This window comes from Centrocercus urophasianus, unplaced genomic scaffold, assembly GCF_019232065.1.
Source record: "Centrocercus urophasianus isolate 14NV4802_14NV808 unplaced genomic scaffold, USGS_Curo_1.0 seq_74, whole genome shotgun sequence".
NCBI classification, from domain to species: domain Eukaryota; kingdom Metazoa; phylum Chordata; class Aves; order Galliformes; family Phasianidae; genus Centrocercus; species Centrocercus urophasianus.
The window spans coordinates 1,466,436-1,490,676 of NW_024885355.1; the positions used below are offsets into that span (position 1 = coordinate 1,466,436).

Sequence of the window (24,241 nt, forward strand, 5' to 3'; positions counted from 1 at the left end):
TGTCAAAGTGTGATCGTGGCTCAGAAAGCCAACTGTGTCCTTGTCTGCATCAAGATCAGGGTGGCAGCAAGTCAAGCAAGGCGATTGTGCCCCTCTACCTTACTCCTGTGAGGCCACACCTGCAGTACTGCATACAGCTCTAGGGCCTCCAATACAAGAAGGACTTGTTTTCCCTTGCATCACTGTAATGCCCAGTAAAAGGGAACCCTTCTAAAAATGAGGGTGTGCCAGCATTACCATGATACAGGCAGTGATGAAGCATAACCCATTATCTTACACAAAACACTAAAAACCACCAAACAAATAAAGAGTGCTCATAAAAGCTAAGAATCACAGATTTTGCCAGGGTAATACAATTCAATTCACACCACAAGTTCTGACTCTTATCATCAACTAGTTAAATGACTAGGAAAACAGGAATAGGACTTAATGTTCAAACAGAATCAAACTAAAATGAATTAGGACCGAAGAACTCATATGGACATGCAGTGTATTTTGTAGAAGTAATCTAACACAACCAAGAGAGAGCAAAGTCCCCACAGTCAGCTCCAAGCTACCTTGGTTACAGGTGCAAAGACCTTAGCTCGCCCAGGTGCTCCTCACAGAGATCCACTTACTGGTTTTCAAACATCTTTCTGTGCACAACTATTTGCTTTGCCTGGGAAGGAACTTTTAGCCTATCAATACAAAGTGCAGCTCTCTCCTGTATCCCCATGCATATTCTGGAGACCTGCTGGTCATGGGTCCTCTCACTGCCCCTTAAGACTTCAGAATACCCCCCCTTTTTTCTTCTTTTTCTTTTTTACAGCAACTGTTTATACCACATGAGAGATGATACATGGTTCAAACTCCTTTCCAAAGCACCTAAGGGAACTTCTGTGTGACCTGCAAAGGTCAGAAAACCTCCCTACAGCCCTGCAGAGCAAAAAGGCTGTGGCTATACTTCCCAGCAATCATACAACCTGACAACATCGAGTTTGAAACTGCAGCATTTTTGGGATGACGTAGGTGGCAATTTAAAGGGAATGTTTTCCTTCCATCAGAATTGAAAAAAGCTACAGCCATCCTTGGTGCTAGGAGTCGTGACATCAGCATTTGCAAATAGCAGTACTCCTCATCTTCTCCTCATCTCTTAACTTTACTGTAGCTGCTGATGATAAAATACTTCACATTTTGCAATAATTCTGAGCAGTTTAAACAGAAATACATCAGCCTGAGCTGGAATTAAGTTGGAGAAGTAAAGCCTTTATCAGAATATGATGCTTTTTGGTATCAGCTGGCTTCTTTGCCTGGTTTGAAATGACAAAGTTTTGTAGGTATTGCCACCTAGTGGCTCAATACCAGCAGAGACCAACTCCCAGCAAAGTCACGTTCTGTGTTATGAGTAGGCACAATGCTGAAACTAACAGCAGCTTTAACTGACACGATATAACTATTAAGCTCTTAAAACACAATCTTTAAAATACCACACAATTTCATACAGACAAGTCTCTGAGTGAGCAAGCACGCTTTCTTTGTCACTACAAGCAGAAAGTAAGCGCACACTCTGGACCAGAAATTCAACCTCAACAATTCCAATCTGTTCTTTCAGACTTTCTATAATAATAGGAATGCTGTGCATATGATTCTACACCAGCTAAAGCCAGTTTATGTCAACTGAAACACAAAGAATGGCTGTAAAAGAAAGAGCTCCAGCTTGTTAGAGGACTTGCTTTGTGACTTTACGTACTCGCATGGTCTCTGTACAGCATCTGGAATTAGAGTTAATTCACTGCCTGTACCCTGCCCACAGCTTGAGGATGGGGACATTTTCATTAAACATAGGTATTTACACTCCGTCAGTTTGAAAAGCATTAAAACAGAAGCATCTTAATCTCAGCTAACAGTATCAACACAGACTTGCATAGAGAGATAAAAAGAATTGACAGTAATAACATGAAGATTTGAGCCTGTTTCTCTGTTGCTTTCCAGTATCACAGATATTTCCACGTAGGAGGAGGCTACTGCCCAAGGTCACTGCTGAGAGTGAGTTAAATAATTCCTTATTATGCTGTGTCTTACAGACCACACACAGTTGCAGGCAATTATACTGCAACTAAGCAAAAGGGATAAAAATAACAGGAAAACAGGTGGAAAGACACTGAAAAGACCACCAGTGTGCAAACCTCACCATCAGCAACACCCTGGTCAAGGTCTCAGTCTGGCCAGACCTGTAAAAACACCTCCATGCAGCAAACACATGATGGCCCTTTCCTTTTAACATATTCCTGTGAGGCCTAGCCCAGGTAGTGGTCTACATATAAAGCTCAGGACAGCGAGGACTACCTGGAAGAATGAGTGGATTGCTGCCGTGGCTTCACTGCGGATTCTCAGGAGGGCTCCAAGTGCATTGCTTCTGCATCGCAAGTGTGGGAACTGTCGGACATACTCCAGTGGGTGCCTCTCCTTTATTTTGAAGGGGAATGACTAAAAGCAACAAGCCAAGAAATACAAGATGATGAGAATATGGAGTCAGTACAACTTTATTGCCATGCATGGAATAGCAATCTCCGCATTCTAAAACTCAATCACCAATTACAGAGCAAAGATTACAGAGCAAAGAGGGGGGAAAAGCGTTTTTTCCTCATCTTCTCTAATACTTTGTGGATGTACATTTTATTTTTTAAATTTTTCTAAGCCATGAACAGAAGAAAAGTAGCAGCACTCTGAAATGCTTCATCTTTTGGAAGTTGAGCCCCTTGAAAGTCAACTGTTCAACTCACTGCTGCAATAGTGAGCTGTTCCCAAACATGCTTGCAGCAGATTCTTCTGCCTTCACAATCTGGAGCAGTTAGCCAGATTCATTGCTTCCCTGATTCTTGGCTAGAGTTACCAGGTAAACCACGTAGCCCAGAAAACTGCTTCAGGGTGGGACAAATGCCCTCATTCAGCTGCCAACATTTGCACCTGTTTCCACACAGGAACAGCACTGCCCCAGAGGAGAGCATTCAAGGCATTCCTATCAATTTTCTTCCTCAAATGATGCACCCTACATACACTGCAGCCAAATCAAAGTCTGCAGGCATACTGAGTTGGAAAACAAACAAACAGCACAGTTTGAAGCACTCTCTACTGGACAGTTGGGCATTTTGGCTTTCATTCCCAAAGTGCTCCTACCAGTTGGACTCCCTGCTGCAGTGACATACCAAAGTATCACAAGGTCCCACCACATGAATGGCATCAGCTTGCAGCTCCACATCTTGCATCTTGTGAGGGCTTTTGACCAGTTTCCCTTGCACTTCCACTGCACTTCCAAAAGTCAGGTCTCTATGAAAACAGAAGCAACAACAATTCACCAGCTGTTAATACAAAGGCAACTACAATTTAACAGCAAGTTAGATTTGGTTTAGGTTAGGTATTAGGAGGAAGTTTTTCACAGAGAGGGTGGTGACATACTGGAACAGGTTGCTCAAGGAGGCTGCGGATGCCCCATCCCTGGAGGCATTCAAGGCCAGGCTGGATGTGCCTCTGGGCAGCCTAAGTCTGATACTTGGCGACCCTGCACATAGCAGGGGGATTGAAACTAAATGATCTTTGAGGTTCTTTTCAACCCAGGCTATTCTATGATTCTATGAAATGAGAATAAATTCACACTAGAACAATTTAGGACACTGGAGTGTTGGAAGAGAGAGAGGAACATGGGTTTTTATAAGAACACACTGATGTGGACAAATGAAGCTTGTAACAAAAATAGAACATATCAAGTAATGCACAGAAGGTTCCTGGACTGTCATGAAACCCCCGAAGTACAACTGACAGTAACAAAATGAAGCTGAAAATCAAGTGCATTATTCTATTATCATCTGACAACAGAACAGGCATGCCCATCTAGGAAGTATGCCTACCCAGCCATCTCTCAATCAGCACAGTAAGAACAACAGTGGTCATCAAAAACCTGGAGAACATTCATCCTCAAAAACAGAGTGCAATTTCCAAGCAGGTCCAACAGTAGTCCAGAACACCCTCACTACTACAGCTACCAAGAAAGTGAGATCCAAATTAATCTGACAGGACAAGCAGCTGAACCCCAAAGCCACTGCTCTATCTGAAAAAACACAACCAAGGACCTCAAACTGCAGCTGTTTCTTTCCTATGATCAGGTGCCAACAGCTGGAGGTTCCTCCAGCACTGTGGCACAAGAAAGGAGGTCTCAGGAGACCCCTCTGAGCATTGATCAACACACATATTTCCCCAGGTATCGCAAACTGACTCACCTACACTCCAGACTGGGATCAGCAACCACCTGGAGGCTTTCCAGAGAGCTCCCATCATTTACATGCAGGAACAAAACCTCCTTCTGGGATCGGACGGAGCGGACCCAGCCCTAAAGGTAAAAGAAAAAGAAATTTGTTATTTCTTGTCATCAGTTCCATATAATCATGTTGCTTTTTGTTGTTTTCTTCCCCTCCCCCGAAGAGCTGGACACGCCACAGCAGGCCTATTTCAGCTTTTCATTGAAATCAAAGGAAATATTTCTCTATGAGGAAGTTGGAAAAAAAACAACAACAACCCAACAATGTCATTTTTTTCTATTCACTTCAAAGCAAATAGCAACAAAACCTTAGGCAGAGACATCAGCTCTCCCCAGGAGTAAAGAAAGCATAACTAAGATCTACCTGCATCTCTGTGCAGCTTAGAATAACGAAACTGGCAGAGTGCTTTGAAGATGAAAAGCATTTTAGCAACGTACACATTTCTATTAGTTATTTCCCTCATGAGCATTTTTATTGCAGCTGTGCAGGAATGCACAGTGCTTTAAGTGAAAATACTCCAGGCTATTTTGACAAAGTTAGTACCAATCTTTGTTGCAGCAGCGCCTGTATTTAGGTTCCAATTGGAAATGGTTCACTAGTTGTTTCTGATTATATGCCCATAGCCACTGGACTACTGAAACAATGACACTACAGCCAATTCACTCTGACACTTCTTCATGTTTCTCTTTATGCCTTAAAAAAATAATATTTCCCATGCGTCCCCATTGAAAAAAAAAAAAAAAAAAAAAAAAAAAAAACCAAAAAAACATTCTTAGCTATTTTGAACCAAAGAATTAAGTCAGTGGTTCAATGAGAGATGAATAGAGGTTATGGCAATGAGGATTGTTCCACCTGGAGAAGGCTCCAGGGGGATCTTTCTGTGGCCTTCCAATATATAAAAGGGGCTCATAAGAAAGAGTGACAGGACAAGGGGCAACCAGATGTAGACTGAAAGAAGAGAGATTTAGATTGGGTATAAGGAAGAAATTCTGACTGCCCCATCCCTGGGAGTGCCCAAGGACAGGCTGGATGGGGCTGTGGGTAGCTTGACCTGGTGGAAGGAATCCTGTCTGTAGCAGAGGCCAGGAACAGATGGGCTGAAGGCCCCTTCCAGCCCAAATCAGTCTGCAATTCTATGATGCATTTTAGGAAATTAAATATAAAATAAAATAATCTAAAATGTATCAAGACACCAAGCAAAACACAACTAAATGCAACGTTCTGCACTTAGGCAGGAGGAATCCCAGGCACGTATACAGACTGGAAGTAGCAATCCTTGAGAACAGCCTTGCAGAGAAGGACCTGGGGGTCCTGATGGATGAAAAAACAGAGTGTGAGCCAGCAGTGAGCTCTTGCAGCTTGGAAAGCAAATGGTATCCTGGGCTCCATCAAAGAGGGGTGGCCAGCAGGACAGGGAGGTGATTGTCCCTCACTACTCTGCCTTTGTGAGGCACCACCTGGCACACTGTGTCCAGGTCTGGGGCCCCCAGTACAAGAAAGACAGGGAGCTGTTGGAGAGGGTCCAGAAGAGAGCCACAAAGATGATCAGAAGGCTGGAGCACCTCTCATACAAAGACAGGCTAGGGGAACTGGGCTTGAAGAAGGCTGTGGAGTGACCTCATTGCAGCCTTTCAGTACCTAAAGGGAGCCTACAAACAGGAAGGGAATCAGCACTTGGAAAGGGTAGATAACAGCAGAACAAGGGGAAATGGTTTTAAGTTGAAGGAAAGAAGATTTAGGTTGGATGTCAGGGAGAAGTTCTTTACAGAGAGAGTGGTGAGGTGCTGGAACAGCTGCCCAGAGAGGCTGTGGATGCCCCGTCCCTGGAGGTGTTCAAGGCCAGACTGGATGGGACCCTGGGCAGCCTGGCCTAGGATTAACCGTGTAGGTTGGTGGCCCTGCCTGTGGCAGGGGGTTGGAGCTTCATGATCCTTGAGGTTCCTTCTGACCCGGGCCATTCTGTGATTCTATGATTCTATGAAATGCAAGGCATCCAAAATGCAACTCCCCTAGCAGCTCCTCACCTCACCAGAGCTAAGACAAAGCTGCTCTTATAACAAAACCTGTCCACTGGGAAGTTTCCAGCTCACGTTATGATAATTCTGCAGAACCCTCCTGCACAGGAAACACCTGCCAAAGTGTGCAGGGCAGGTGCATATAAGAAATGTTAAAGAAGTTTATGCCATAAAACTAAGGATTACCAAAAATTCAGCCTTTCTTTCAGCCTCACAAATTCAGATACATGTTCACCTGAGCATCCTCTGCAGGTGGTTCCACTTGAAGCAGTGTTAATGAAGAAAAAAAAAAAAAAAAAAAAAAAAGAAAACTAAGTCCAAAACAAAAGTTTGATTATCTGGCATGGCATCCTCATATGTTTTGTACAAGGTGTTTTGTACAATAACATTCCTGAGGCTGCTGTGCCTGTCTCATGTATTCCAGTAAAACCCCCAGAACAGGTACATGATGCACAATGGTAGATGTTTTTCTTAGTTTCCTTCCTTGCAAGGACATAAAAAAAAACCCAAACAAAGAAACGTTCTTGATGGCTTTTTTCTACCTCAAGCAGCACCAGGATTTGTTAAACAAGATGAGTCTTCCAGCCTCCCACAGGAAAATATCAGTGTGCCCTCAGGCTTCCAGCAGAGCAGCAGAGGCTGTAGCATAAGTTTTTGGACCACTTCCTACCCTATCAGAAGCACTGCTAAGTGCCAGCCTCAATTCAGATCAGACTGCAACTTCCAGTAACTAAAACTACTCACAATAAGGATCATTTTAAGCCAGATCAGTTCTCCAGCCCAGCTTAATGCAAAAGAACACATGTCAACACAAGAGAAAGACAACAAAGAATCAAGGAAACAAAAAGGAAGTACTGCCAATATTAGCAGCATCTTATTCTAGAATTCATAAAACTACAGATGAGAAGCACCTGTATTAAGCTCCTTCCTTCCCTATTAGGCTGTACATAATCATAGAATGGTTTGGATTGGAAGGGACCTTGAAGATGATAGAGTTCCAACTCCCCTGCCATAGACAGGGCACCTCTAGTAGGCAGACCTGGTCTCGTGGTAGACCAGGCTGCTCGCAGCCCCATCCAGCCTGGCTATGAATGCCTCTATAGTGGGGCATCCACAACCTCTCTGGGCAACCCGTGCCAGTGTCTCACCACCCTCACAGCAAGGAATGTCTTCCTAGCATCCAAGTGTGGGGACACGTGGACGTGCTGCTATTCGTCAGTGTAATCTGCTATAGGAACTGCCGTTCCCTGCACACCTGCGGGGTAATCGCAAAGCTTCGAATCCTATCTAACGATCACCCAGCGATCAGGGACGGCAGAGCCGGACGGCGAAGGGGACCAGACAGTTTTACAAAACGCTAAAACTAAAGCCTTCAACTCCGAAGCTGAGGACCTGGTGGCTCCTCTCCCTTTCTCTCCGGCCGCAGGTCGCGTTACCGCCTGGGAGTCGCTACGCCGCCGCCACACACCTGCACCTTCACTTTGCCCGCCGCTTCCCGGGCCCCCAACGCCTCCCGGACCCGCAGCCGAGCCGCCGGAACCCGCTGCTCCCGCGGCAGTGAAGAGAAGAAGCGGCGGAGAGCTCTCCACCCGCCCCGGGTCCCCAGCATGGCAGCGGCCGGGCGCGCCTGGTGCCCTCCGAGCGTCCCCGCCTCACGTGACTCCCGCAGCCAATGGCCGCTCGGCGGACTCCCCCAGCGCACCAATCGGAAGGGAGAGCGCCAGCTCGCAAGGACTGCGTTTTCCGCCGATCGGGCGCAAGGCCTTCTGGGAAATGTAGTTCGCAGAGGGTGAGGTTGTGGCAGCTTAATACTTGTGGGTGGCTCTTTCACTGCCACTCTTTAAGGAAGAGAGGGAGTAAATATTGTAGGCTCATAGAACAGCTGGGATTTGGAAGGGACTTTAAAGATCTTTCACAGAACCACCAAGGTTGGAAAAGACCTACAGGATCATCCAGTCCAACCATCCACCTATCACCAATAGCTCTCACTAAACCATGTCCCTCAACACAAAATTCAAACGTTCCTTGAACACCACCAGGGTCGGTGACTCCACCAACTCCCTGGGCAGCCCATTCCAGTGCCTGACCACTCTTTCAGAGAAGTAGTGTTTCCTAACTTCCAGCCTGAATCTCCCCTGGCACAGCTTGAAGCCATTCCCTCTAGTTCTATCACCAGTTACACGAGAGAAGAGGCCGACCCCCAGCTCACTACAACCTCCCTTCAGGAAGTTATAGAGAGCAATGAGGTCTCCCCTGAGCCTCCTCTTCTCCAGGCTGAACATTCCCAGCTCCTTCAGCCTCTCCTCATCAGGTCTGTGTTCCAGACCCCTCACCAGCTTTGTTGCCCTCCTTTGAACCCGCTCCAGGGCCTCAATGTTTTTCTTGCAGTGAGGGACCCAAAACTGGACACAGTACTCGAGGTGTGGCCTCACCAGAGCTGAGTACAGGGGAACAATCACTGCCCTGTTCCTGCTGGCAACACTGTCCTGATGCAGGTCAGGATGCCATTGGCCTTCTTGGCCACCTGGGCACGCTGCTGGCTCATGTGCAGCCGAGCATCAATCAATACCCCCAGGTCCATTTCCTCTACACAGTCTTCCAGCCACTCTGCCCCAAGCCTGTAGCATTGTCTGGGGTTCTTTTGGCCAAAGTGCAGGACCTGTCATTTGGCCTTGTTGAAACTCATCCCATTGGCTTCAGCCCAGCTATCCAGCCTGTCCAGATCTCTCTGAGTTCCAGCCCTCTACTGTGGGATCAAGGGCTGAGATGAGGACAGGGAGGTGACTCACCTATGACCACAGCAGGCAGAACTGACTTGAGCATAGGGAAATCAATGTGATTTATTGCCTACTGCTAACAGACTGGAGCAGCAAGAACTAAAAGCAAACTACAAACACCTTCTTCCTAGCCCCTTCTTCTCCCCTTCAAGCAGCATAGGGAAATGGAGAATGGGAGCTGTGATCAATCCATAACATTTCATCTCTGCTGCTCCTCTGTGATCACTCTGTGCCTCTGCTCCACCCTGGTTCCACCTACTCCTCTCCTTGGGCTGCAGCTCCAGCCCACAGTCAACTTTTGCTGGTTCTCCATGGTCTGCAGATTCCTCCAGGCCACATCTACTGCTGCAACATCAGCTACTCCACTGCTGCATGTGGACATCTGCTATGTGTGCTGCCTATGGGCTGCAGGCGGACAGCCTGCTTCACCATGGGCATCTTTTGGGCTGCAGGGAACTGTGTGCTGCTCCACACTTACTGAGTGTACCTTCAGTAAGTTTGCAGAAGATACCAAGCTGGGAGAGAGTGTTGATCTGCCAGAGGGGAGAAAGGCACTACAGTGTGAGTTTCAATAGGGCCAAGTGTCAGGTCCTGCATTTTGGTCAGAACAACTCCAGGCAGTCTTACAGGCTTGGGGGTGAATGGCTGGAAAGCTGCCTGACAGAAAGGGACCTTGGTGTACTGATGGACGGTTGGCTGAATATGAGTCAGCAGTGTGCCCAGGTGGCCAAGAAGGCCAATGCATCCTGGCTGTATGAGGAATGCTGTGGTGAGCAGGACTAGGGACGTCATCCTGCCCCTGTACTCGGCACTGGTGAGGCCCCGTCTCGAGTATTGTGATCAGTTTTGGGCACCTCAGTACAGAAAGGACATGGAGGTGCTGGAGCAGGTCCAAAGAAGGGCAGCAAGGCTTGTGAAAGGCTTGGAGAATACGGCCTATGATGCTCCTTTGGAGCAGGTTGCAGGCCCTACTCATGACATGGCACCAGGGACTCTGATAGGAAAGAATTGAAAGGAGATGCCACTCTCCTCAGCAGCAGTTCAGTATGGTGATGTGGAGCATGCTGGAGTGGGTTTTTGCACCTGTAGCACCTGTCTGCCATCGTCCCACTCTCCCGTCCTTCTGGGTGTCTGTCTTGCTTTCCCACACACAGTGCTAACGGAATGAAGTTGTGAAACACTGCCATTCAGCTTCATGCTCCCAATTTCCTTCCCCTCCCAAGTGGCAGCAGCATCTGCCCTCAGGCCAGGAGATGCTGGGAAGCAGCTTTGTTAGCAGCACTGCTTGCAGGAAGACAAACCGCTGCCTCACTGCATGGTCTTGGCTAAGAAAAAATGGCCAGAGACCTCATTTAAAAGAAATAAGCTGAGCTCATGGGAAAGAGAAGAGGAAAGCTTTGTAGATACTTGGTTTTTACTTTCCCCTGTGGTGCTTTTTATCTATGAATAAGAAGCTTGTCCTCAAAGTCCTCACACAGCTTGCTGAGGCCTTCCTTCACCTCTCTTTTTTCTTCTAGTCAGTGATGTCCCCACCCACGGCTCTCAGTCTAGACCTGAGCTCTGAGCTCCCTTAGAAAGCCATCCCGAGGAATTAGAGGCTTGATCAGGGGCACAGGCATATCTCTGTGGAAGAGAAAGAAAGTCACAAAAAGGACAGGAGACCACAGAAAGGGACGCAGAAAGGGTGGGTGGGAGTTAGGCTAGAACCAATGTGGAGAACTTGATAGCTGGTTTCATCTGTCCTCTGTCCTCTTGCAAGGGATCAGGCAGACTGCCTGGATACACATGCGTTAGTAGTGGATAGAAACTCACAGCCTTACATCTGCTGGTGCTTCTTGGTAGAATTAGTTTTCTTTTATTGCCAGCCACTTCCCTGTTCTATAAGGGCCAGTACTGAGCTTTGCTAAGTGTTAACACAGTGACATGATGTGGCTTCTTAAGGAATCACAGTGCAGGAAGGAGCTGGTACTGCTGTGGTGAGACAGAAATACAGAAACTGGTAGGAAATTAGTTCCCTACTGTTCAGGAAGCTGCTGGCTTTATGTGAGAATTAAATGAGTATGTAATAAGTGTTCAGTGTATGTTAGGTCTTCTCTCTACCAGGTCACAGATGGTACTACATTTATTACTTTTCATCTGTAGATTTTGCCTCTAGTATTTGGCTCATTGTGTTCCAGAACATTTTTCTCCAGGATAGCTTGACTCATAGAACTATCTCCAGCCTGGATAAACTATTTATTTCAGAAAAACTTGGGGGTAACACCAATGCCAGCAACTGATTGCATGAGGTAAGGGGTAAGGTTCTTCCTTCACATCCCTATGTACCAGGGCCACCTATGGGTCTTTGAGAGAAGTGAATAACTTGGCAAATCTGGCCTCAGATTTCTAACACTTGTTATGATCTTGTCCCATCCATCTGAATAACTTTCCTTCTGAAGATGGAATGGTTTTACTGGAGAGAGCAGGACTTTGGTCCATCATCCCTGAAAGAAAATGAGGATGAAGCATTAGTCATTTTGCTGTGAGCTGCTCCAGGCTCCTGGACTGCAGATAACATTTGTGTGCTAATGAATACAGTTCCAAGCAAGCTTTTTAAGAGGACACAGGGACAGACGGGTGTTAGAATATTCCCAAAGCTCTCCAACAAACATCAGTTTGTTCCTCTCAAAGCTGACCATCCTCCTGTCACTGCTGGCTGCTGTCCTTACTGGACAGATATTCTGTAGTGTTGATAACATGAATAACAGATCCAGTAACAAACAGAGGTTGCAGGTTGTTTCAGTTCATCCTCATGGGCCTATACAGTGCTAGAACTAGCCCATGTGTCTGTTCCCTTTCTGGTACCTGAACTGGGTTTCCTGGAGCCAGTTTGGGTATCTAAAAAGGATGTGGCAGTGTCTAAATTTGTGCTCTTCTTCCTTCGCAGAAAAGAGTTCTAAAAGGTCTCCAGAGGACACTAGTGTTGTTTTTGCATCAGTTTAATAATGTAAGTCTGAGCTGAGAGGCAGAAAGCCAATTGTCAGGGTGTCTGCAGGGAGAGAAGCTTAAAGAATGGCGAGTAATGATCATTCTCTTACACTCCCTGCTGGTTGTAGGGTTTGGCGAGAAAGTTTGAAACGATGGTGGTGAAGAACTTCCAAACAAGGAGCATCAGTGTTTGGATGGGAGTGGACAATTAGTGATGTGCTTGTAAGTCATCACCTTGTTGGCATCATCACCTGGCAGGAGAAATGCTCTGAAAAGCCTCCTCTATGCATGTTTCATCCTGGTGCTTTTTCTCTATCTCAAAGTTCAGCCTCCTCATCCACGCACTCTACAGCTTTCTGTTCCCTCACTTCATTTTGTCTACTGAGTAGAGGAGGAATAGCTCCATGCAGTTCTGCTTTTGAAGTAAACCTGTCCCTGTTTCCTTTTGATGCTGAGGTTTTAGCTAGCACATTCCCATGATAATTGTCTGGAATTGTGACCTCTTTCAGGCCTTAAGAAGAGCAACTGGGAGAGAGGATTTCTCAGTCAAGATACCAGAGAGTCCATTAAAGAAATGGAGCATTCCCAAGCAAGAACATCTAGGGAAGCCACCCAGATCTGGCTGGGAAGTGGAACTGATAACAAGGAACAGAGTGGGAGTGATGTGAAGCAAAAAATCAAATCCTGACTCCTTCAAGAAGGCTCTTGTCTTTCTAGTAGCTGATAACTGAACATGTTTTCTTGGCATAGTTAGGAACTGGAGATGCCATTATAGCAAAACTCTGCCCTCAGATCTGGATTTATGGAAATCTTTTCCATCTTTTTACTTCTGTCAGCCCAGAGCATGTATTTCCCAGCAGTGGCCTCTCTTTCTGATTTCAGTGAGGGTGTTTGTCATCAGGAGTGTCCACTGTTTGCAGATCCCTGATCCTAACCCTAAGAAAGTCTTGCATCTCTTTCACTGTGTCATCAGATCAGCCTGTGCCTTCTAGTTGCAGGTGAGTATCGTGTTTTCTGAACAGGTAAAAGACTGTGTGCAAGGCATAAGCATGCTCTCCCCAGAAGAAGAGGAGTAAGGCAGATAAATATCCTTGTTAACCTGTGGTTAATATGCAGTCCTTCAACCTGACACACTTCCCACTTTATGGAGATATTTCACTGTATCAGCAGATGCCCCCTGGTCCCCCTTAAAGGTCTTACTTAGCATGAAACCGAGATGCACCAGATAGGCAGCATCCTGCTAATGCTTCAGAAAGAGCAGAGGGGACACAGTGATCAGAAAATGCTGTTCTTTACCCTTTCTTTCTTTTTTTTTCTTTTCTTTTTTTTTTTCTTTCTTTCCTTCCCAGTAGTATCCTGGTAACCCAAAATGAAGCACATTTGTCTTTATTCCAAAGTAAAGAATTTGTATTTCTCTGTTTCACAGCAGTAATTTTCCAATGAAACGAGATACAATAAAAAGAACATTTTTTCCAATAAATAAAGATGATTTTTCCTAAACAAATCACTGGTTTAGATAATTCATTCTTTCTATCTCAGCTTTCCTTTTCCTTTTCTTTTTCTTAACCCTTCACTGAAAAGAAACAAAAGCAGACACAAAAGCTACTTCCTACACTGTCCTTTGTTTTTTTTTTCCTTTACATTTCCCAGCAGAGGAAGAAAAGGAAAGAACATATCCTTCTGTCAGAGGATAATACGTGGCTTGACATGGATGATTTTGGGGTTGTACTGGTGGTATCATGCTCCTGACAGGTTGATGAGTGAGTAAATACAATACCCAGAGATGCTGCAAGTTCCCTGTGCTGAGCTTAAGGTGTATCGTGGTCCTCTGAGATTACCCCTTCATCCCAGGAAGGAGCCAGACAGAAGATATCACTTCAGGGATGGAGCCAGGGAGATCACAACGGTATGTGAGCACCTCTGATAACTGTCCTGCTCTGATGCTGCTTGTTTCTGGTGTCTGTTGATGGAACAACCTGCCTTCCTCCAGAAGAAAGGTGAAAGGAAGAAATTAAACCCGTTCCTGCTTGGTTATCAGTGATGTTGCCACTTCTGCTATTGAGTGGATTTGCACTGAGGAACTGCACAGTTCCCTCAGCATTCAGGAGTCCTTTGATTTCCTCCACAGAGTACTTCATACTGTGGAAAGAGACACGGTTATTACCAGCCATCTCTCTCTTAAAACTATTTTATTTTACCCACCTGTGCAACAGTGACCTCTGTGGCAATTTCTAGCTTCAAGATCTTTCTGTGCTGGGGCTCTGGCAGTGATACACTGAAGAGAAAACTGGCTCTTTGCACAGATCCTCCAGGTGAGCAGAGATCCTGGCTATTGGAGAATAGGAGAAAACTGCAGCAAGGTGTCCACTCTGAACCTGTTCTGTGTGTCTTTCCCTAGAGCATTTCCTACTACATCCAAAACTTACTTAGAGTTACTACGTGAATGGCACTCAGCAAGCAAGGCACCTGGACAGCTTCCTCTGGGACCAGCAGATCTGTTCCCATGACAGTGATGTGGTTTTCTATGTGTCCAGTGTGGATCTGAGACAGTCACAAAGCGCTAGAACAGAATGGAGTGGCTCAGTTACCGGTATGATTCAAGGGAGAAATATGCAGGCTGGGATAATATTTGTCCCCCTCTGCCACCTCTCTGTTTGGCAGCCACTTGACATCAGAAGTTGAGTGGATGGTGGGAGATAGGTCTGAATGCAGTGAGGCAGGGGGAGAAGGAGTGAAATGGATTGGAGTAGTTAACATCTTTACTATGAGTTGAAGACTAAAGGAAGCGACCTACAGGAACCTTGCAGAAAATAGTGGGGAAGGACTCTGAAAATTAACAAATGCAAGCCCTCCTGCCAATTTCTAGAGCAGTGAACTCACCTCAGAGGTGGAGAAGTCATGAAATGCTTTTACTAGGTGCATCTTCCATGATGGTCTTTCACCGAGGGAAGATTAAAAGGGGATTAAAGATTATTATGGCTGTAGCATGAGATCATTTTGAGGACAGCTGGTCTCGACTAAAGGGCATCCTGAGAAATGGTTTTGGATGAGGAATGCATATGATGTCCATAGATCCCATTGCTAAGAACAGTTTTCAGGGAGGATGATGCAGGAGAGGCGCAGCCTATCTGCCAGGGTTCTGTCTCTCTTTTTTTCAGCTAAAACCAAAGTGAAAATTTCTGCTGTGCAAATAAAAGCATGGATCTATACCAAGAAGGTGGTCTGTTCAGTAACAGGCTTTTATCCTTCTGAAATCAAGATCCAGTGCTTCAAAAATGGGCACGACACGATGAACAAAGCTGCCCATCACCATGGCCTGGAGAAAGAGACTGAAAATTGAGGCATCAGAAAATCTTGGGAAAGGTCACTGCCAGCAATATTCCCATATGTTCCCACAGCAGGAAACTGGAAAAGATTTTAGGAAGACAGTGTCTAGCTTGGACCTTAACTCTCTCAACTGCTCTTCCAATTAAAATGAATTCTGGATCTGCTGTGGGGAAGATGGAAACTGGAATGCTGGACTTTGTGCTGGAGTTAGGCTTCCTCGTGGGACTCATCATCTATCAGAAGAAAAAGAAAGGTGAATTATTCATGAGCTAAGTGGAAACCTATTCTTAATGAGACTGCAGAGAGATGTTTTAAAGCCTGTAAGACTTCACTAGAAGTTAGATTTACCATGATAATTTCCTTGGGTTCCCAGCATTCAAGTGGGTTTTATATGGTCTAATCCGATATCTGCAGAAGCCACTGATAGCTTTTAATTTATTTTAACTGAAGTTAGATTGGGCTTTCAGTGATGAGAAGCCATTTTAGAACTAGCATCAGCTGCTGAAAGGTCAGCCCTGTCCTCTGAGATACAGTCCTCAGCTATGGTTATGGTTTCTTATGAGAATCAAATTAGCTGCTTAATTCCCAAATGTTTCCACATTGCCTCATTGCAGGCATATTTTGTAGACTCCGGAAGCAAATTCATTCTACTTATTTATAAAAAGATTAAATACTTCTCTTTCAAAGCTGTGCAGGGTCAAAAAAGAAGGAACATTATCTTCCGTAAAGCTGCATTCTTGTTCCCAAAATGTTAGTCTGCTGTGTAACAGTGCCTTCCCATAGGCTTTGTTTTCTCCTTACTAATTGTTTAGAATTATTAGAACCACAGACAAATACTAGGTGAATCCTTGCTGTGGGATAACTTCCATGGTGCAGTGAGAAATATCCTTCAGCTTAATCCTGTACTGTTATTTTTTTCTAAGCAAGTCATGGCCAAGATAGTCCTCTGTCCTATTAATTCTCAGTGTAAGGGTTGAGGTCACCAACAAGAGGAGGACCTGAATTCTGTGCCCATCATTACAGTTGTGAATAAGCAGGAACAGGGAAGCTTGATGCTGAAGATGCTGAAACTCCCTTTCTTAGACCCAAACATCTATTTCCCAATGAACTGCACGATGAGCACAGCCTACAGATTTGACTCCATGGAATTGGAGTTTCACAGCCTTTCCAGAGCCTGTGTTTTTCAGGGTCTCACAGTACCCCCATGATAGATACTTTAGGTGGTCCTTCAGTGTTGTCTGAGAAACTGGATTCTCCTGCTGCAACTAAAACCCCTCTGTCAATACTGCTGTGATGATCTCTGAAGCTCTGTGAGTCTCTGTAGAGAGACAGAGGGTGGGTTAGCAAGGGACCACCATGCTCATGAAGCTCATGATGCATGAAGATGTAGGAAGAAAGCTAAAGCTTCCCAGCCCTGCACACACCTGGAGAGAGAAGAGCGGAATAAATAACAGCATTTCTCAGGAATGTTTTGAGCAATTTATCTGAGGGTCTGAAAGGACTTAATAGCTGAGAGCTAATTAAATGTACTAATTAACCCAGTGTTTAATCTTTGTTCTTCTCTAGTTTTCTGTGCTGCTGAAGCTGAGATGTCACCCCATACATCATGACATCGAGCCACTTTGCTTAATTGTGATTCCTTGGCACATGGTGCTGGCACTCAGCTGCTAAGGTGATGAGAGGAACACGAAAGCCCACATACAGGAGAAAATTAGAGGGGCGAAGGCAGCTCTGTGTGACTAACAATCCATGAGATTATTTCCATGAAGAGGATATTGACAGTCTAATTTGCTCCCTGCCATTAGCACTGGCTTGTTTTCCTCACTGCTGTTTTGCTAAGGGGAATGAGAAGCATCTGTTTCTGGACAAAATGACAAAATGGTTGTGTCACTCCTTGGTCCTGTCCTTGTCACCAGGGCACTGAGCAGCTCTGCTACAGCCAGGAGGATTTATTTACGAGGGTTGAGGCCGATGCTTCTGTTGCTGTTTTGGTGCACAGCCCACACATCCAACGCACTTTTCTACATGAGCTGGTTCCTCTGTGCCCTTGAAGAAGGGACATCCAAAATGACACTCAAGATCAGACTGGATGGGCCTCTGAGCAACCTGATTGAGCTGTTGGTGTCCCTGTTCATTGCATTCTGATTGGACTAGACAATCTTCAGAGGTGTCTTCCAACTCAAATGATTCTATTATTCTACGAAAATGACTGCTGAGATCCAGCTCAGTCCAGCAGTGGATGAGGAGCAGTGACCTCCCTGCTTCCAGGCTAAATAATTCCTCCAGCCTTTTGAGAAATGGGGAACCCTGAAGGAGGTTTCTGGCTGGTGGTGGGCCCTGGAGAACATGTGCTCCATTGGAGAAAGTAAGGCAGAGGACCAAATAGATCCCAAATCCTGGCACATTGTCAGGATAATCATTCCAAGATACACGTGCTGTATTTCTTGGAGGACATCTGAAATCCTTTCATTGCTTTATCTTGCGGCTGGCATGGAAACTATGCTCAGGCAGCTACCCAAAACAACAGTCTGCCCAACAGCACTATGTAAGTCAGAGGTTTCATTTTGCTCCCAGCTTTAACATCATCTATGGATTATTCATTTATTACTGCTAGTATAAATATGGGATGGAAGTGAGCTTTTCTCATCCTTATGGCCTCAATATAGGGCTACAACTCCTTTAGGAACTACTAAGTCAAGTGTGGATGGAAATGCATCTGTGTGAACCTGGGTCATTAAATTAGCCAGGAAAACAGGCTGCTATGGAGAGATGCAGCCGTCACCATCACTGGAAATCTCTAAGGGGAAGCCAGGCATGGATTTCTCTGGGATGTCTTCAGAGAATGAATCAGACCTGCCAGGATGTGGGGGGAGAGGAAGGCGACCCACTGGGGGCTTTTTTTTTCTGAACTGAGCAGACGAATGCTTTTACGAAATCACCAATCCCCCAGTGTCTCCTTGTGCAGCCCTATGCAGCCAGCAGAAATTGGTAACTGTACCCAGCAAGCCTGTTTTTAATTAACAAATAATTATCTACAAATTGCTGTAATTATTGCCTTGGATTCCAGAGGATGGAGACGCTAGTGTGAGATGAGCACAGTTTCCTTGCAAGTGAAATATTTTCCCTGCCTTATCTCCAGCACCCTGCTGCTGTGAGGTTTGGGGGCTCAGCTGCATGTTCCTTTTCAGACAGGGATAAAGGCAGCTCAGGCTGCCTGCAAGGGGAATTGCTATGGAAAAGGCACCAAAAAGAGGGCAAGTTCTTGCATTTATCGCAGTCTGCCTTCGTGCTTGAGTGGTTTGGGGGATGCCAATTAAGACATAAAACCCAATATGAATGCCAGGAACAAGATGCTTGCACACCACTGGAGCAAAAGCAGCGTTGTGTGTGGTGATCTTCCCACACCTGATGAAACCAGGTTTGGAAAATGTGGGGTTCATTTTGAAAGTGTTAGTATTAATTCAGATCAAACGAGCAGCATGGAGTTGCTCTGTGCTCCAGTTGATTTGGAAGACTGCAGGATCACCCATGGGCTTCTGGACCATGGTACAGAGGGAATTCAGTCATCCTGATGCTATTCCTTCAGGCTCTGTTGCCAAACCTCTTGGTGGATACCCACACCAAAACTTTCTGGTTACAAAGAGGTTCCCTATGGTAGCCTATGTACAATTTCTTTGCCAACACATAGAGATGTTCCTTGTTCTGGAGAATGTAGACCCTTTCAACTACTCATAGTAGGTGAAAATCCCCCTGGTTTACAAGGAAGGCAATGAAAGGCTGGGTTGATGGGCAACCTGTAGAAGAACTGCCCGTCCTTCAGCCTCGCTCAGTATTTAATAACAGAGTTCTGCTGCCTTCCAAGGAACTATGCCCTTTTTTCTATCACTCCTAAGTGAGTCCTCTAAATGCCACCACTTGCTGCCAGGGTTTCCATGACAGCCTCTCCTTATAACAACCTGGGCTCTTTTTATTAGTAATCTATGGCATATTTACCTGAGGTGAGCTGTACTGTATGCTGTGGTGAAATGTTGCCTTTGTTTACTGTGTGCCACCTTCCCTGTGCAGGCAGAGGGGTATCAGCATATGTCATCCCTTTCTTTGTAGAGGAAAACCTCCTCTTAGCCAAGAGACATGGCTTCTTGCTGTGGAGGAGTGCTCAAGCCAACCTAAGGCAAGCTTAGATGCTGCCTCTGCCTTCATCCTCAGCTTGCTTTTACTGGCAGGAGAATATAAGAACTCTTAATCCTGTTCAGAAATATCCCACTTATCCTGAAATACAGAGAAGGCAGCTGGTTTTCTGCTGTTTTTCAGGGAGCAGGAGGAATTTGCTTGGATGCATGAAGGTGTATCACTGCTAATACCCAACCTGGCTTCCAACTTTGGCCAATCTTGAGGAGATTCATGCTCTTCACACCACTAAAGGTTAAGCTTCCAGCTGTTAAGCACCCGTAATGCTCTGGCTTTATTCAAGGCACAGCTATCCCTCAAATATGTGACACCAGCACGAAAACAGTTCGGCATTAGGATTAAGAAGTGGTGGTTTTTATTTTTTGTCTTTCTTTTTTTGGAATGCCCACCCCTCTCCCACACACTGTGACGTTTAAATAGATGGTTTCTAATGAATGGAAACAGTTTATGGACAAAGAAGCTGTCGCGGGGAATGATTGATTGTGCTTAATATTTTATTTGCAAGACTTAAAAGAAAATCTCTGAAATATCTTTTGACAGGTCAGTGAACTTAATGAAGTTATTCAGAGGAAACTGAGAGCCTGGAATCAGCAGAGCAGGGCAGCATTGATAGGCTTCCTTCTGCAGCATGGCTCAGGAATACTGTGTGGGACAGGCAAACAAGGGCAAAATTCAGATTCAATATCTTCAGCCCTGCTAAGAAGGGGAAAAACCAAATCTTTCTAACTATTCTGCAGTTGAAGAGCAAGGAGAGGAACTCAGACAGTAACTGCGTGGCTGAAACCAAACCTGAACTTTCTTTGAAACTGAACTATTTGCAGACTATTGTGCCCAGCATCACCGCAGTGTTTTATTGCTGATCATCTTTAATGCCTTTGGAGATATCCCATGGGAAACCAGTATCTTCTTGTGCCGCTGAGCTACAGTGATGAAACAGCTTGTCCTAAATCACACAAAGGGCCAAGGTCACACATGGGATTTGAACTCCGACCTGCTGATGTCTCATTCTGTGCATGCACCATTGGCTCTTGTTTTTCTCACGCCTCGTTTCCCTCCATCTCCTTCTGCCCAGGGAGTTTCTGCCACTCTCGACCTCTCGCAGCTGCCAGCCATGCTCGTTGTTGCCTCCAGTGTGTCACCACAGGGGATGTGTCACCCTACCAAATAAGTCCCCAAATCTTTGGAGGAGCTCCTTGCTCCACCTAAAGGACAAAGCTGCTTCTTGCTCATCAGTGGTGCGACCAGTTTGAGCATTTCTTCGAAAAACTAGTGGGGATGAGGATAAAGATAACAAGGTTTCTGGAGAAATTCTGACTCTTCTCCAGTTGAATGTCACCTCCCAGTTGTCATAAGGGACAGCAGCCTTCTGCCACCTGCCATGTAGGTGTCTACATCTGGGATGCTGTTCACAGTTCCCCTTACAGCTGATGGATACATATAAGCTCTCTTACGGAGCAAGATATCCCATCTTGAAGCAGACACCTAAAATAGCCCAAGTGCATGCACAGGGGTGCCTGTGATGTCAGTCTCAAATAGAGAACCTCCATGGGGAGAAGGGAGGCACCCATTTGAGATGAGTTGGCCATGGGCACTGCTTGAAGAATTAGAGCAATCTAATTGTTCTATTTGCAGGAGGATGTCTTAAAAACCATCTCAGCTGGCTCTGTGTGTACAGGTGAGGCTGCTAGCGAGCTCCAGCTGCTCAGTTTTATTCTTTCCCCTGTCATAACCTGTTCTGGCATTTCTTTCATCCCAAGATTTCCCTTCCCCTTTCCCTTCCTTTCCCTTCCTTTCCCTTCCCCTTTCTCCTTTCCCCTTTCCCCCCTTTTTTTTTTCCAGGTACTTCTTCCTTTTTGTCACTAGGTGGCAGCAGAGGTCTCATAACATCACACCACCAAGGACTGCACTGAACCAGGGCTGATACTGCTTCTTTTTAGGGCTGGGACAGAGTTTTGGGTGCTCCAAGTCACCCTGACAACTTCTAACACCTCCTTATCTCTTTGTTTCACCGGCAGACTAAATACAAATCTATGCTATAACTCAAATCTCCCACCTTTTTGTGTGGAACTACCTGGATCCCATTTTCTGCCTCGTCACCTCTGCCCTTCGCATTTTATCTTTAAGAATTTCTCTTACATGTATTTTGCTCTAAACTTGTGCTCCCAAGACGGACTCTACCCATCTCACTGAATTCAGTGGGAGCACTCAGAGATGCAGGCAGGCAGAGATGGAAGCTGCAACGCCCTCCAGCTCTGTAAGACCTGCTCCTGCACCACCTGCAGACACAGAGATGGCTCCTGGGCTGGGGGGCTTTTCTGTGATAACTGGGGATTGGTACCTTAATTTGAGAACTAGATAAGAGGCAGAACAGTGGATTAAAAAATATGTGTTTCATTATAAATGATCCCATTACCAGAAAAGCCTTTATCAGGTGCAGGTAACAAGGAGGAAAATGCTAGGGGTTAGAAACGTGAGTCAATCTAATAGCTGGTTTCTCTACCTGCTACCAAGGGGTCTGCATCTGGCTGTGCTCCTGCAACGAGCTCTGCAGTAGCACATGGACCTTGTCTGATGATTCACTGGATCAGGTCTCCTATCTGCACAAAGGTACTCTGTGGAGGATATTGGCTATGCTCTTAGCAGAGGCCAGGACACTTTAGGAAACATTGCGTATGATTTATTCGTAGTTTCATGGGAGATTCTGGGACAATATTTCACAAGGAGGATTTTCAGTACCAAATTTTCCAACCTAAATCCCCAATAGCAATCTACAGTGCGTGCAGCTCTTGGGCATGGCCCAGGATTTTGTTCTTGTCAAAACCAGAGCAGAGGAGATACTGAGACTGCTTGAATCCTTCAGATACTGCCAAACTAGAAGTATTTCAAGCTTCCTGCCAGTAACTTGAAGAAGCTTCCACATTGTTTGTTGCAGAGATTGTGTGTTGCCTTTGTTTTCCCAGCAGTATAATTTTTACTCTCAAAGGCAGTGATAACCTATAGATTGGGGCATCCCTTCTTATCAGTACAGTGCAGGCTTGCAGCCCTTGACCTTGTGCTCCTATTGAATTGTGGAGGATCACAATCTGAGGAACTGCTGTAATGCATTATGAAGGGAAACTAAAACAAATAAAAGTTGTCTTTTTCATTTCTGATCATTCCTTTTCCATCTGGATTAAGGAGTGAAGATGACATTGTTTCCTTGGTGTTGTGTTCTAACTGTTCCTGCTAAGTGACAACTTGGATAATTCACTTAGAGTACATCCTGATCCCCATGAGATGAATCCCATCTCTGGGAAGGAAAACTCGGACACCATTTGTTCTGTACCCTGAGCATCCCAGTGTGTATCCACTTGAATCCCGTGGAAGAGAATAGGATGGATTCGGGTAGAACAGGATGGGAATGATAGATTGAGAAAGCTATATAGTCACAAACCCCCACCTCATCCTACAGATGAAGATTTTTCCCGATGACACATGCTTCATCCTCAGATGTGGGAGCTGCCCTGTTGCTACGAGATGGGGTTGATGCATCACAGGGAAAGCCTGGCTGTGTTTGGGAACTGATGCATCACTTCAGTGTCACTTGACATGTCCCAGGCCATGAAGTGGCTCCTCTGTGAATCATCCAGGATCTGTCCATCTGCTTCATGTCTTCTTTTAGAAACTGTGAATGAAGGTAAAACCCAGCCTGGAGGTGACAAGCATGTAGGTCACCCTGGCCATGTCCACAGCTGGCAAAGTAGGGAAGGGAGGGGAGAAGGGTGACACTGGCTGATGAATCAGAGCTGAAAGCAGACCTTTAGAGACACTGGTACAGCCTGAATGTCACAGAGCAGCTACTGCTGATCTAAACAGTCACCTTGAAGCTCAAGTAATGACTCCTAAGCCTTGTTACAGCAGTTTGGGGACTAAAAGGGGTCCTGAGAAGCCCTTACAACCTGAGTTTCAGGCGAAACAGCCTGCAGTTAGACAGCTACGTGTCTGTGGTACCAATCGGGCCTTTAAATCTGGAAGCATCTGCCCCAGCAGTGATTTGATTTTATGCAATGTCTCTCATGCTACTGTATTACTAAGCATGTCACTAAATCCTTGCACATCAAAGGAACAAAGTAAATCAAGCAAAACTGCATAAGCCACATTACGATTCAGTTTTGGCAAAAGGTACTTAGGCAACCCTGGAGGCTGTGCTCCTCTAGCTGGTAGCAAAACCCACAGAAGTCAGGAAGCAGTGCTGCTTAATTTCCAGTAAAATGGCCTTGCAGCTGCACAGTTGAGTTAGCAACTGGCTGAGAGTCGTGAGTCCTAGAATTCCAGTCCTGAGTCGGATCATAACTCACCAGGTAGCTTCAAGCATTATGTTTAACTTTTTTTTTGTTCCCATTTCCTAGTCCATGATGTTTTCTTTCCATCTTCCACATAGGAGATGAGGATTAGTTAGATAGGGCCATTTGTTGGAGATGGGAAAGCTTTGCAAGCATTAAGGCTTCAGGTATACCCTTTGCTAGATTCACTTGAGTTCCTAGGAGTCAGCCATGCAGGGCAGAATGTGACCAGAATGCTGCTGTTATTATTTCCTACTTATATTTCTGATCACACAGGGACTGATTCCTTTTGCTGCTTTGTGCTGGTAGGAAAAGAAAACGGCACTTCAGAAGACTGGCAGTGATCTCACTCC

The 24,241-nt window shown here is 45.5% G+C and overlaps 1 protein-coding gene across 2 annotated transcripts in view; it reads right to left on the minus strand.

The window, feature by feature from the left end:
* Positions 1-7,922, minus strand: part of NARS2 (asparaginyl-tRNA synthetase 2, mitochondrial) — a 51,297-nt gene extending 43,375 nt beyond the window's left edge. For both annotated transcript variants that reach the window (XR_006171885.1, XM_042838219.1), the window contains exons 1-4: positions 7,776-7,922; positions 4,254-4,363; positions 3,186-3,306; positions 2,326-2,466 (exon numbers count right to left, since the gene is read on the minus strand). Coding sequence is in view for 1 of the 2 variants with exons in the window: in XM_042838219.1 (XP_042694153.1) it covers positions 2,326-2,466; positions 3,186-3,306; positions 4,254-4,363; positions 7,776-7,916 (513 nt within the window). In the remaining variant the exon portion in view is untranslated. The remainder of the gene's footprint in view (positions 1-2,325; positions 2,467-3,185; positions 3,307-4,253; positions 4,364-7,775) is intronic.
* Positions 7,923-24,241: the final 16,319 nt, after the last annotated feature.